General features: G+C 42.4%; 1 protein-coding gene across 4 annotated transcripts in view; it reads right to left on the bottom strand.

Moving 5' to 3' along the window:
* rptor (regulatory associated protein of MTOR, complex 1) overlaps positions 1 to 15,201 on the bottom strand; it is a 239,582-nt gene that overhangs the window by 9,244 nt on the left and 215,137 nt on the right. For 2 of the 4 annotated variants that reach the window (XM_039816691.1, XM_039816683.1), the window contains exons 30-32: positions 11,243 to 11,290; positions 3,342 to 3,448; positions 1,652 to 1,779 (exon numbers count right to left, since the gene is read on the bottom strand). In XM_039816691.1, coding sequence (XP_039672625.1) covers positions 1,652 to 1,779; positions 3,342 to 3,448; positions 11,243 to 11,290 — 283 coding nt within the window. The remainder of the gene's footprint in view (positions 1 to 1,651; positions 1,780 to 3,341; positions 3,449 to 11,242; positions 11,291 to 15,201) is intronic. The other 2 variants (XM_039816705.1, XM_039816698.1) reach the window with 1 other exon arrangement.

The following is a 15,201-nucleotide window of genomic DNA, read 5'->3' on the forward strand; positions in this document are numbered from 1 at the left end:
TTCCTATGTTTCTGTGTCTAAGTGACTGATGGGAACAACAATCTTTGACATTGGTCCAGTATTAAGCGAGATCGCTGCAGTCGGCAGTCAGTGAAACTAGCTACAATGTAAGTTAACAGGGCAACTGTGCAGCTTGTATTTACCATCACAGAAGTGCTCGTTTTGCCACTGACAGACTCAGATTAATATTCTAAGTACATTATGGAAAGGATTTCTAAGGAGGTCGACCTTTCTGTTAAAGAGTAAGATCCTTTTAAAAAAAATAAAAACATCTGGAAAATTACGTTCGCTAAACCCACCAGACTCCGTGTAAATAAACTGTAACTTTAGCATCGTAAAATATACTTTATTCAAAGTCGACAGAAACAAAATAAAACTATGAAAAGCCGTTTTGGGTCGTCTTTCCACTTTTCCAACCATCACAACTCTAGTTTTGGTTGAAATAAACACATAGTTTACCGATTTACATGTGGAAATATGTTGGTCTGGAGTCTGGTGGGTTTAGCGATAGCGACTTCAGAGCTGTTTCTGGGTCTTATAGAGGTTTTAAAAAGGCCTCTCTCTGTAGGGATCCTTTCCCTAATGTTGTCAGACACTTAGAATATTAATCTGAGTCTGTCAGCGGCAAAACCAGCACTTTTGTGAAGGTAAATACAAGCTGGACAGTTGCCCTGTTAACTTACATTGTAGCTTGTTTCGCCGCTGATCACAGAAACATAGGAACATAAGGTCCAGGCTGAAAAAAAACTGTAGTTACCCTTTAACTGTAACTTTTACATATAAAAGACACAGTTTGTAAACTGCTGCCTACATGAGGCATGTAAGAACATTTTCATCAAGAATATTCCAAACATGACCTGTATGTGCCTGTCTGCTGGTCCTGGGGGGGGGGGGGAGAGAAGATGTAAGTCCATGCCTGAAGGGAACTTTTAAATTAGCTTTACCTAAAGATTTATGGGCCACTTCATGGTTTAACGTCCCTCTTTGGGACTGAAATTAAAATGATGTTTAACCAACTGGGGGGATACATCAGGGTCCACTAAAAGAGGTGGCAACGCCAAAGGGAGATTTACAGCCCGCTATAATTATTAATTATAGATTAGAGAAGTGAATAATGTAGGACTGTGTAGGTGTTAATGCCCACAGAAAGTGCTGTGTGTGATCTTCAATGTATTTAAATAAGAGACAGACAGTAAAAGGAAAAAAAGAAGTGGGAATTTAAACTGTAAATTAATAATCAATTTAACTTTCTCTGTGATTAGGATTGGGCATCCAGAATCTGTTCCAACTTGGGATTGTTTAAAAAAATGAATCGATTTGAATCTGATTATCAGTTCCAAAGTTTTGGTTTCTGTGGTGGCCACCGTGCTTCGGTGCTTGTTGTGTTGCAGCTACGGAGCACAGTAAGCGGCGCTCTAAAGTGTGGCTTTATTTTACGTTGACAAAGCCCGGTAAAACTGTAAATCACAAAATAAACTGTTCCTCTTATCTGTGAAATTAGTATGTGATTCATTTCAACTCCACCACTCAAACAATCCGAATCGAGAATCGATGAGAACTGGAATCAGAATTGTTAAAATCAAAACGATGTCCAACCCTATCTGTGATAAGACAAAGGCGAGGTCAGACTGCGAGAGAGTGGGTGTTTTACCATTCATTTGGACCCATCCTCCTGTCGAATACGCGTACAGATCCGTCACCCAGACCGGCAACGATGAGCGAACGCTGTGAATCGCAGGAGAGGCTGGTCACACAGCTGTCTGCTCCTGTTGGGATGTCCTGGTGGACACATAAACCCAAACACAAAAATACCCCATTAAAAGGCTTGTAAAGCAAGCTATGTCAAGGCACCACTGTCAAAACAACACTCATTTCACATTAAACCATCTTTGAAATCATCGATCATGTGCTCTGTTGTTTCAAAGTTGGACTCAGGCATCAATATGCAGCCACAGGTGAGCCTGGGCCATTTGTACTTGTATTAAGTCCATCCATCAAGACCATGATTAGTACACCAAGGACCATTAAATGTGTAAAAACTAGAATTACCACCTCGCGGTTGTACGCCTCCGCCAACCAGTCAAGTTGCAGTTTACATCCATGTCTGTCCAGACTCATATCATATATTGTATGTAGTGATGGGAAAAAAAAAACCTGTGCACAGCAGTGCTTCTCTCCTGAGTGTGCCTGCTGTTGCCAGGGTGAACCACAATAACCCCCCCCCCCCCAAAAAAAAAACGTTCTAGCGCACAAGAGGATTCTATTGACACTATTTGATTAACAGAATACTTAAATGCCTCTAGGCTTGATTGACATCAGGTGTGCCTTTAAATAATCAGGTGCTGATTAGTGAATTAGGAGAATCCAACAGGTTCCCATTCCCCAACACCAACTCTATCTTGAAAGTGTCCCGAGATAACGGCTGTTATGATTCAACACTATCAATAAAATGAATTGAAATTGAATTGGAGATAGATACATTAAAAAACTAGTAAAACAAAATAAATACATTAAAGCAGAGATCTTCAACAGGGGGTCCGGGACCCCTAGGAAGTCCTCAGAGTTAGTGCAGGGGGGAAAGTTTTTTTCAGTAATTAAAATGTCTTAACATGAATCCAACACATTATTACCAAATCCAATTCAGCCTATTTGTGAAAAAAAAAAAAAACACATCAATGATGCCTATAGGTAAGGTAGTCACTAACAGCCATGTCCCACAGTCTGGGCTGCGTTCCGGCTTCGTTACGGTTTTGTTCCGTCCTCCGCCACGCTCCGTCTCAGAAGCGGAGCGTCTTACCTGCCTGACTCGCAGATTATATTGTTATAATTGTTATTTTTTTACATGTTCACTGGTTAACATTAGCACGTTAGCATTGAAGTTGCAATCTCGATCTCCGTTTCAAGCGGTAATTGCAGTGTGTGTTTTTGGATCGCACTTTCAATGGTTTTTGACGTTTCATCGGCTGTCGTAACCGTTTACTCGCAACGCTAGCAGACACCGGGAAAAATGTCAATAATTTTGACCTGTACAACAGCATTATTGGCAACATTTCAGTGAGTTTTGGAAACAGAACCTGGACATAATCCCCAACTCCAGAAATAATGACACCACTTTTTAGGAGTAGTGTAGGTGCTTATCTCTGGACCCCTCCTTCAAACAAAAGACATCGAACCGAAGGAAAGACAGCAAACAATGTGCAGACCTGCACAGCCTGAATGCCAAATGTCTCACCAGCTAATAAAATGTTACAAAATACAATCCCTGCACCAAGTTCCAGGTGTATTCATTGTGGGCTTTTGGAGAAAATCAGACATACAAGCAGATGCACTGAGTACAATACCTGGACCTTCATCTCCCGGTCCGTGTCCCAGATCCGGACCACTCGGACATCTCCAGACGTCATAAGGAGCCCTGTCTCCTGCTCCCAGTCCACGACCATGCCTGCACCTACAACACAGGATGACACAGCAGTTACAATGCTGAGCATGTACGCATTAACACACATGAACACGTGCACTCCATAAAACATGCACCAGTACTGTGTGTTGCTATTAGACTGACATCCCATCATTCAATTCAAACAGTTTCATTCAATTCAAGAGTTTTATTTGCCTTGTATGTTTGATGCTTATGCAAAGCACTTTGAATTGCATTTGTACTCTGAATTGTGCTATATAAATAAATTGCCTTGGCTTTGGAAAAAAAAAAAGTTTGACAGCCCAGTATCTGACATGAGTATAAAATATTAAATTACAGAAATTAATTTGTACAAAATATGTGAACTGCAGTTTTTATTTACTGTTATTGAACAGCAGTTAAGTTTTTATTCATAAGTGGACCCTAACGTTTCTAAACCCACACAAACACAGCTGTTAAACACACCGAGCATGTGTCGAGTTCTCTGATACACAACACATGCAACCTGCTGGAGGTTTCAGAGGGCTCTTGCTGCCTCATGTAGCAAGCCAAATGACAGATGAGTGAAACTGCTTCCTGCACCACTGTGGAACTAATAAATACACCACAAAGGAATGAGCAAAACGATAAACAGCTTTCTGCATGAGCAAAACATTTTTTTGTCAATTTATAACGTTAAATATCACACAGTCACAAAGTCCGTGTTTTTTTTCTTCAAGTTTCACATTTCTTAATGTATAAATATACACTTCAAGCTGATGGAGGCATGGTTTAGCATTTTGCATCCCTTCCCTTCCCGCCAAGGCATTATGGAAGATGCAGACACTCACCCTGGAACAGAGCCTGTCAGCACATTCTGGCTTAGATGAGTCAAATGGCACTGGAGTGAGAAAGTGAGGAGTGAAGAAGCTGAAGACAGCAAGACTTTTCATATGTTGGCAGTCACAGCAGTAATCAAGCGAGCGGTGCCATGTCAGCCACACTCGCCCTGCTGGCTCAGTGATGCCTGGCTGCAGCCTGAAGGCGCCAGTACGCTTCAAACTAAGTGCTTTTGGCCAGGTGTGTACAGGTGAGAATGCGCAGCAGGGTTTGAACTTCACACAATCCCTTTCGTTTGAATCGTACAACAGAGTGCAACACCATGAATGCCTTTGAAGAGAGACCGTAGGACAGTATGCATCCTTATCCCCATTTGTAGGATTCATCACGCCGAGATAGGTGAAGACCAACTGCAGGTTATCAAATCACGCAACAATGCCTCCGCCACTTTTCACTCCTTGCTGTGGGCCGGTTAACACTCGCAAGCCATAGAGTGGCTGAGTTGTTCGCAAAACATTGTGTAAATAAGCACCCTACAACATCCCCCAACAATTTGAAAGCCTTAAGAACCGTTTGACGAAAATAATCCTTACTGAAGTTGCACTTACAAGCTTGTTACTGAGCTTTGACAGCGTCTTTGAAGCATCAACTTTTTTTGGGGGGCTTTCATTGAGAGTCGGTAATAGAGATATGACAGGAAATTAGGTGGAGAGAGATATGGAACGACATGCAACAAAGGCAGTGGTGGAATGTACTGTAACTAAGTACATTTACTCAAGTACTGTACTTAAGTACAAATTTGAGATACTTGCACTTTCCTTAAGTCTACTTTCTACTTCTACTCCATTACATTTCAGACAGAAATATTGTACTTTTTACTCCACTACATTAATCTGACATCTAGTTACTTTACATATTAAGATGTTTGCAGTTTACAAAATATGAGGTTTTATAATGAATTAAACTACCCAACAATATCCAAGTCTACAAGTGAAATGATTGGCCGATTAAACGCTTAGTTGATTGACAGAACTGTTTGGATCGTTTCCAGTTTCTAAAATGTGAGGATTATTCTACATTGGGTACTTTAAGGTTTAATAATTTAAGTACATGTTCCTGAATATAATTAAATATTTTTACTGAAGTAACTTTCAATGCAGGACTATTAATGTTTTTACTTCTTCCACCACTAAACATAGGTCCCTGGCCGGATGCGAACCGAGAATGTTGCAGTTCATGGTCAGACTTTTGTCAAATTCGCAAACAGTAGGTGGACCTTAAGTTAAAATTATTTTACTAACTAGGCCATCAGCAGCACTTGGAGATCCACATTTCCCACAAGTAACGGAGCTGAGAAGAGTGCTGATGCTATTTTGATAATGGATGTTTATATGATGAAGGAGAAGGCATAAAGGGGCAGGCAGGGACTCCAGAAAGCAGAATGCACATGGAAGCACTCTGTCTTTCTCTCACAAGAATGCTTTTACCACAGAAGCTACAGAAACGGCATCCTTTTCTCTCCTCTTGAAACTCATCACGCCATGCTTCATTTCCTCCTCCTATTTCTTCACAATCAATAACCATATCTGGCTGACCATCCTATGTCACCACTTTGCTTTGTACATTCACTCAATTCTTTCACCCAGCGTCCTTTCATCCTAATGATGAAAACATCATCCTTTTCACTCATCACGCCACGCTAATAGTGCACTCCATTAACCCCGGAGCTGGGAATGACGCCACACCCGAGTTGAATGCGTTCCATTTACAAGTCAGATTTTTCATTGTTTTCATTAACTCTAAGCCATTATTAGCAATACCAGTTGATAACACATGTGCATACGAACAGCGTAATAACATGTCCACAGTGAGACATAAATAAGACAGAAGTGCTAATAACTGTATGTTACTACAGCTTTCACTACTGTTGATGCACGGAGCAGCCATGTTGGATTTTGAGCTCGGGGTCCTGCAAGGTTCCAAACTCGGAAATCCAAGTTCAGGGGGCGTGTTTCTGACTTTGACCCCGGAAATTCAGACCTGCGAGTACAAATTGAACCATTAATTTACTCGCTTTCTTGCTCCCTCTTCTCTCTTAGTCACTTCCGCCTCCTGTTTTTTCACAATCAATAACCATCTCCGGCTGACCATCCTATGTCACCCCCGTGCTTCATCCTTTCTTCCCAATTGGCTCCTTGCACACAATTTGGAGTTGAAGAGAGAAGGATAAGGACTCCATTTCTTTGCTCTTCTCTTGCCTCACAGAACAATAGTGAACCTGTGCATTCTTTGTGATCCTGTCCCACTGCGCATCTCCTCTGTATTGCTCTTTTATGAGTCGTGTCTTAACTTTCTTCCACGAAACAATCTGTGACGGGGCTTTTTACTGTTCTACTTGGCTTGAGTTGTCAGGAAATCCCAAGCCCCATGTGGCGGCTTCACATCCTCCACTGTGACATCATACTGTTCGCCCAGGCGTCACGACGTCACACTGCCGGTAGCGTGGGCTCATGTGTGTGCGTGTGTGTGTGTGTGTGTGTGTGGGGGGATGCTTCACAGGACTGTTCACATGTTGACATCTTCACAGTGGCACGCTTGATGCTAGCTCATTTCAGAGGCTGTGAGGAGAGAGGAGGCATTCCCTTTGAAGCTGGTAGCTCTGTGATGATGAAATCTGGGTTACAATGAGAGGGGTGGGGAACGGAAGATTCCCACACAACAGCGTGTGCATGCATTTCCTCTGAAATAAGGAGATAATATGCCACCAAACCTTCGTACGATTTAGATACATCATTATCTTTCCCTGTGTCCTCCCAAGATGGGAAATCAATTGTGGATAAAATATACAGTGCATGAGAGAAGATCTCCACAACAATAATGCTAATAAAATGCTGTAGTCGACCCCCGTTCCTTCCACTCTGTGCGATGTGTCCAGTTTTTCGGAGCTGGAACACTACCTGGCCCTATGTTTGCTGAGCGGTACTTTGATTAAACAAAGGAAATAAAGAAGGTCTTCACTTTTCTAAAGTGACCCCTTAAGACAGGGCCTCAAATTGTAGGATAATGCTGGTGTATTAGAGCTTGAATCCTATTTTTGTAGGTCTGGCCATTGTTTCTATCGGTGATGACAATTTACTCAAGTAATTGCTGACATCTCGTGATCCTGCGACATTATTAAACAGAAAGCAAACGAGACAAAAAACCCTGAGCAGCCAATACAAATTGGGCAAAAGGTATAGTTTTCATTATGAAATCATACCCTTCATCAATGCAATTCAATATACTTTACTTTCAAATCTTTGTGTGACAGACAGTTCCATTGCCTCACAGTCGCTTAGCAAAAGACTTCCACTAACTCCGTTCAGAATGAAAAATCACAGTACTAGCTTGGCTACCCCCATCCTGCAACCCTCGCCTTGCAGGTCGTGGTGGTCCGTCCAAAGTCCCGTACCACTTATTTCCTGGTTTGACTTTGACCTACTTTGCTTACCGTGGTTGTGCACACCGATTTCCTGTGCAATTAGGGACTATAAAACAACCTGTTTGGTGCGCTCACTTTCGGTTTTACCTGCTTGCTTGCCTGTCTGATTCTGGGACTGCCTGTCTCTTGCTTCCTTATTCGAGCGATGAGCCAGGTCCCCAGATATCAGCTATTACTTTAGTGAGTACAATGTTTTCAAAACCAGATGGGCAAAAGTACAAAAAAAGATCCAAGTTGTAATGAATGTTACAAATGAAATTACAATTATACTTTGGGTAATAAAGCAGGACCCGTCATAAGGGCCCTGCCATCAGTTGATACTGTGCTTTAAACGGTGGATGGTCCATCTATATAGCCCAAACCCGTTGACACACAGTAAACCTGGGGTTTTCTGGGCCTTGAAGTTACAGGGGCGAGGCAAGTTGCCCCCTTTGCCCAGTTCAGCCTTTCCATTCCTCTCTGGCTCTCCTTTCAGCCACACACTTCCTCTCACCCCAAACTCCCTTCCTCCCAACTCTTTCCCTTGTTATTGTATCTTCTTTCCTTCTCCACTTCAGGTGACTGAATCCTCCCTGACTCCAATTGCTGGGAGTTCAGGGTGTCAGAGCTCACAGATCTGCAACCATAAACCCAAACCTTGACTTTTGTCTCACACGGTCAATGCTCAGCTGCTCAAAATGGGATACAATTCTGCCTTAGAGGGAACCTTTGTGGGCATGAGCGGGTCTTAGTTACCCACACAGAAATCACTACGGACAGAGAATAGAGAAGTGAGAAGAAAAGGCCAGGAGCAAAGGAGTGTGGGCAATGTTTCATCAGCTGTAAATCTCACTGCCTTACAGGGGTGGAGGTATAGATAGCTTCGATATAAATTCTCTCTTTAAGCCTTGTCTCTTTTCCAAACTTCTTGAGATCAAATGATCTCCCCCAGTAACAATATCAAAAACAGTAATAGTATTGTTCACAGAATGGCTTTTCCCTTGTTGAGTTTTTGACAAGGGAAAAAAAAAGCTACTTTTAACACCACTAACAGTCGGGCTGCCAGCAGTTGGTAGGTTAGCAGGTGGTAGATCTTATTGTTCCAGTGCTAGAATGCCGAGTTAACCTAACCTAATTGGTGATATATTTATCAATGCCTTTGCAAAAATATCTTTGTTTCACTCCTCTATTCTCTCTGGAGAAGACGCCGTCCTCTGCATTCTTATTCTGTGCTATTATCTCCGATGATGGACTAGATCTCCCACACACTGCAGCTCATTAAACCGGTGCAGCGGCCTTCCTGGTTGTTCTCCCCCTCGGTGTTTTCCCCTCTCTTCCCTTCATCGTGTTTGCTCTGTAAAGGTCCTCCAGGACTCTGCTAATAAACGGTCTCCAGGATTACAGTGGACTTGCCCTTGACAGACAAGATCTCTGCTCCACTGTCTATTTTACTAATACTAGTTGTGCGCTGAGTGAGTCGCTCATCAGGATCAGGAAATCCACTTGCCTCCTGCTGACTACGCTAACCACCTGTCGACTCTGCTAGCCTGGGCTAGCTAGCAAGCTGGACAGTCAGGTTTTCAAATTTAAACATCAGAGTTTCATATGCACAAGTGAACCAAACTCTGGAAGCCCTAGCTAGGCAACGATAATATAAAGTTTTCACAGGGTTGTGGTTCTGCTGTGACATTACCTAACGACTGAAACCTAATAGTTTTAGATCTCCTGCTTTCCTGCTATAATTGCACTTCTCCTACAACATGCTGTATATGGGAATGTAGGTTTCTGTCACTTGTCTACATGGTGTTATTTGACTTACAGTATACTGAAACTCCTTGCTTTGCATCCCAGTAAAAGCTGCAGACAAAACAGGTGAGTCTGCCTTGAGGATTTCTGTCTCATTTTTCTGAAACGTCTAAGTCATGTGCCTCTTTCAAACTCCACAGCAAGTCCCAGGTTCTGGATTTAGCAAGTTCGCAGAGCCTCGATGTTAACAAAGCACCAGGCAGTACAGTCAAATGTAGAACAGGACACAGCTTCTGCCTCCCTAAAGCCAAGGAGGAGAGGGCTGCCCTACTTTCACTTATGCAGCCAAACCAAAAAGGGATGAAGACAACAGGAAGAAAACATCCCTAATCTTGGGCAACTGTAGGGGTATGAATGAGTAGAGGGAGGGGACGGAGGTAAATGAAGAAAGGGAAAAACAAGTAATCTGTAAGAGATGTGAAGTCTGTGTGCTGCTCTGTGCAGTAGCCTCAGGAATAGTTTCTCCAGTCTGTGCCAGCCACGCTCCCCTTATTTCACTGGTTCCCCTGGAGTTTAACTAATCCCTCCGACGAGACCAACTGGGTGGCTCCATGCTATTAAAAACACACCGCACCGACACTCTCCCAATTAAACAGTGACACCTTTGGGACAAGCTTAAATGAGTGTATGTTTTTTTTTTTTTTTTAATGGGTGACAGAAGCCATTTTGAGGTGAATATGAGTCATTGGTGCAGTGCCTGTTTGAAGAGAGACCTTGGACTCCCCAAACGCCAAAAGCTATTTTCTGCTTGTTTGGATACGCATCTATTTAAATAAAGTTTTTGTATGTGGATTAAAGCCAAATTGCAAATTTGCTCTGCATGGCAGGTCTGTCAAACTTTGGATTTTCTCCACAAAAAAAATTCAAACAAGTATGCAAGGTTTCGATATATGTGATCCCATTGTTAAGGACCCATTGTTTCAAAACTTATGAAGAATTTTGAGTGATAACCCTGCCCTCGTTATCATTGTAAACTGCATACAGTATGTACAGCCATTTGTATGAGTTATTAGTAATAGGAACTGTGTCCAACTTGTTGAACAGGCTATGTTAGCACTTGTAGAAACACATCACCCCTACATTCATCTTTTGGGATGACTGCCAGGGATAAAGCAGCTTATATCGACGACGTTTCATTTCTGGGATTGTTCCGGAGCCGACGGAAATTCCGCCGGATGTCCCTCATTGCGGCCGGCTGTTTGTCACCTTCCTCTTCCTTTGCGTTGGCGTTCTAACCTCCGGTGGATTTGTGAGGACTATGGTTAACTGCTCCTCAGATCTCTGCAGGGTAAACCCAGACAGCTAGCTAGACTATCTGTCCAATCTGAGTTTTCTGTTGCACGGCTAAAACTACTTTTGAACGTACATGTTCCACCAAAACAAGTTCCTTCCTGAGAATATTTTACAGAGGCACCGTGGCTCCGTCCGGTGTTTAGTGCCACCCAAGACGATTGTGATTGGTTTAAAGAAATGCCAATAAATCAGAGCAAGTTTTTCTCCCATCCCAGAATGCTGTGTGGACTAGCCAGACCCTCCTCCGCTGCACTGTGGAGGAAGGTCTGGCAATGCGAGACTAGGGATGAAGTGATGGAGCATTACCGGACAGATAAAAGGATGAGGGGTGGAGGTGGTAGTTAGGAAGATAAAAGAAAACAAAAAAAGAGGCACGCTGCAGGCTGTTTAGTGCCGCACCTTTGCTCTGGGAGTGAGGGAGTAGTCAAGAGAATGGCGACACTCACCTCCTTGCTTACTTCTGTCAAGATAGATGGAGACCCTCCTGGCCAGACCTGTGAGCAGGGGGTGGGGGGAGGTCAACAGAAGAGGGGGAGAGGGCAGGGTGAAAGGAGAGCAGGAACGCAACAAAGCAAGCAACACATTAGCAAGGACCCCCTCCCTGTGCATGCAGACGCACACACGCTTAAAAAGTATGACTTTGTGAGTATACTTCACATGTATTCAAACAGCAGAGGGAGAAACAAGGCTGCCGTTTCCCAGCGTGGAGTCTCCCAAATGACTAACAGTGATATGCCGGAATCAAAGAGGGAGAGAGGCTGGGAGAGAGACTGAGAGAGAGAGAGGCGTGAGCGGAAATGCTGCCTCTGCATTACAAACACGGGCTGTGGAGGCTGCACAGGGTCCCCAAACTCCAAGCCTGCAGGACACAGAATCTTAAATCCCCTTCACCACAGGGCATAAAGCAGGCAGGGCCGATTCGCTGCTTGACTAGAGAACACTCTGTGTGCGTGCGTGCGTGCGTGTGTGTGTGTGTATTGGAATGAGAGTTTGAGCGAGGCTGAGAGTAAAAAAAGGACATACTGAAATAATTTAAATAGGTTGAAAGTGTGTGTGAGTAAATAAATCCATTAATTCTATCACACGTAATCACTTGCTACCTTGTTCAGCCCCTCTCTCTCTCTCTCTCTCTCTCTCTGGAAAAAACACAAAATAATGTCAAAGAACCAGCAAAGTAACAACAAGCCTGACAGACACAGAGTCCACAGAGATGGTTCACTGATGAAAAACAGTACAGAAGCTATTGGACAGCGGGGAAGGGATGAGCGAGGACAGGTTGTGCAGTGTGTGTGTGTGTGTGTGTGTGTGTGTGTGTGTGTGTGTGTGTGTGTGTGTGCCATCGTCTCCTTCAAAAATGTTCACAGTCTTGTAGCAACAACCTACCGAGGTAGAGACGGCTTTTTGGCAGCACAAAGACAGCCTTGTGTAATATTTCATTGGGTTTTACATTATTAATGCCACTGAGGCTATGCTAAAAATCTAATAATTTCAAAGAACAGGCATATAATTATTGTACTCTATCTGGAAAATGTTCCAAGCAATAGTAATAACTCTAAACTGATTATCGGGCTAGGAGGGGAGGTGGTGTGTGTGTGAGATTGTAGATGTTTTTGAAGTTTCTTGCCAAGTTGTGGGCACCACAAGTTAAAGCTGGACCCTTCTGTAAAACATTTCGAGCCACCACAGCGACTGTCACTAACGACACATCCAGGATAACAAGCACACTATTAAATGTTAAAGTCTTAGTGAAAACAAGGCTTGTGGCCCGCTGCGGGAGAGTCCCCCGCAGTAGAAGTGTCTCTCGTGGCCATTTGTGCCGTGAGAGCCAGGCAGACAGTGATGCTTGTTAAGTGTGTCACCTTCTCTGCGGGTCCCCACGGAGCTGTGGTGACTCTGTGGCTTTGTAATGACGGAGACACATATGTGCAACGCTGTGCGGTCCACACCTCTGCACGGATATCCAGTCCGCCAGTGAGTCAGCCAGTTGCTCGTCCTGACAGCTCTGCTCTGGCTGCTGCCAATTAGATGAATAATATGTGTCTTTTTCTATATGACATGTGCTCTAAAAACAATCTCTCTAAAGCTGTCTACTCACATAAGTAGAGTCTAGGGCTGAAAAAAATCGAGATTTGAAAGAATGCGATTAGCTCATTGTGAAGACCGCGATTTACCGCATGTGCAATATTTAGTTGAATGTTTGGTGTAACATTTGGTTTAGCATTTTTATATCCCTCTTTTTATTATTTTATTTACTGTTTTTTCACAAGATAAATGCTGGAATAATGTTACAGAGAAATGTCCAATTTTCCATGGATTTTTCATTTATTTTTTATTACTTTATTTAACATGATGGTAGAAGGTGCAATATGTAGATGCTGCTGTTGAACTGAAGCATATCAGAAATTTCAGTTTACAGGAAAGTACTGATATACGTTTTTTTATTGGAATTCTTTTATTATTATTATAACTAAAGCTTTTGTGCCCAAATGTTGTGTGTTTGACTGGCCAATGTTTTATGCTTATTAAAAGACACTTATTGCTGGAAACTCATATCCATGTTCTCATCTTGCATAAGAATATAAAGCCGTTTCAGCCCTAGTAGAGTCTAGTCATGAGCACATGTGCTCGTGTTAAAACATTGGGTCACAGATCATTTAAAAAACTAGGGGCGTAACAATACATCGATCTGGATCGATTGAATAATCAACGATCCAGCATCATCGATGCAAAGTGAAAATATCGATACATATCATATTCATCTTTAAGATCTGCCTTTATTTTGAAATTGCCTCTTTACATTCATTGTTTTTAAATGAAAAAGATTAGTTTGTTTTCAATTTAAATGTCTAGAAGAGCTCAGTTATACCGTTGAGTTGCTTTTTGTGAGTTGATATAAATTTTGATATTAACACAATTAGTTAGTAACTAACTGTGTTAAATGGGCATTAATCATATTGTCTCATAGCGATCGCAGGCCCCTGAATTGGGTCGAATCAAATTTGTATCGCGGCAGACTTTGTGAGGTCATCAAATATCGTATTGTTGTCCGAGGAATCGATAACATATCGTATTGGGATAAAACTTGTGATTTACAACCCTATTTGAGTAAATACGTTTTCAAAACAGACAAAAGTCCGCTGTTGAATTACTGCATTTATCGAACAGGGTATCGGGGCAGAGGACCATCCAATTATTCCTACAGCTGTCAGCTTCCCTACAAACCTCCCTGACCCTGAATCGACGGGGGAGAAACGCTCGAGAAAAATGTGGAGCCGTAAGGAGTGATGAGATAGAGAGAGAGAGAGAGAGAGGGGGTTACCCAGCACATCACAAAAGTGGGTGGATGTCTCTGATAAGTGTGTTGTGTGTCAGGCCTGGTTCAAATATTTGGGAATAACTCGGCCTCACAAATTATGCAAGTGTGTCAACACAGAAGGTAAACACGGCAGCGAAGCCACCAAGGTCCACAGTCTAAGTTTAAAATGATTATCATTAATATATTGAGGCAACAGAGACAACCCTCTGAGCAAAGACTAACGAACAACCTACCATTTTACGATTAATGTTGTGTTCTCCAACAAACTTTCCACTCCAACTTTGTCAGATATGATAGATATACTGTATGATGGATATGGCATATGTGACAGGGTAAGACGGGTGAGGCAGGCTGCCAACCGGCGTTAAGTCATCATTATTAGTTTGGACAGATGGAACTAAATTTAGACTCCTGACTCACAATCCAAAGCCTGCAACTTATGTAGCAACAACCATCAACAACAGTGTGGAAGCAGAGTTAAACCTCTGGTTTCATATTTCATTTCATTGCATCAGGTCAAATCAATCATTGTAAAGACCATATGTGACACACTCCTCTGGATTTGACTTATGCCAACCCACTGTGCTCAACAAATTTGCCACAATTTTTCTTTTGCACCACTAAAAACTTCTCTGGGCAACTTTTATTGAACGCACACAACTATGGTAATTACAGCAATAACATACGCTGTGCTACTGCAGTGAGTGAGCGTCATACTGGAGTTTCTCTCATTAGTGTCAGCTTCTACTCAGAGAGGGAGTTCTGAGTTTAAAAACACCTGACTTATATACTAAAGCAATCAATACATAAGAAATAAATCCTACCTTCACTCAGGTTACATCTTGTTGAAACTGTTTTAGAGAGGTGTTGTTTCAGCTTCATGGTCATTTTGAGGCTGTTGAATTGTGTGTTCTACAATAGTCTGTTTATATTTTTGTCAGTCTATAACAACACAACTTGATTTCATGTTTTAACGTAGGCTCAGATATATATATATATATATATATATATATATATATATATATATACACACACACACACACACACACACACACACACACACACACACACACTTCTCTCTATTGCTAA

This window comes from Perca fluviatilis, chromosome 1 (genome assembly GCF_010015445.1).
Source record: "Perca fluviatilis chromosome 1, GENO_Pfluv_1.0, whole genome shotgun sequence".
In the NCBI taxonomy this organism is placed as follows: Eukaryota; Metazoa; Chordata; class Actinopteri; order Perciformes; family Percidae; genus Perca; species Perca fluviatilis.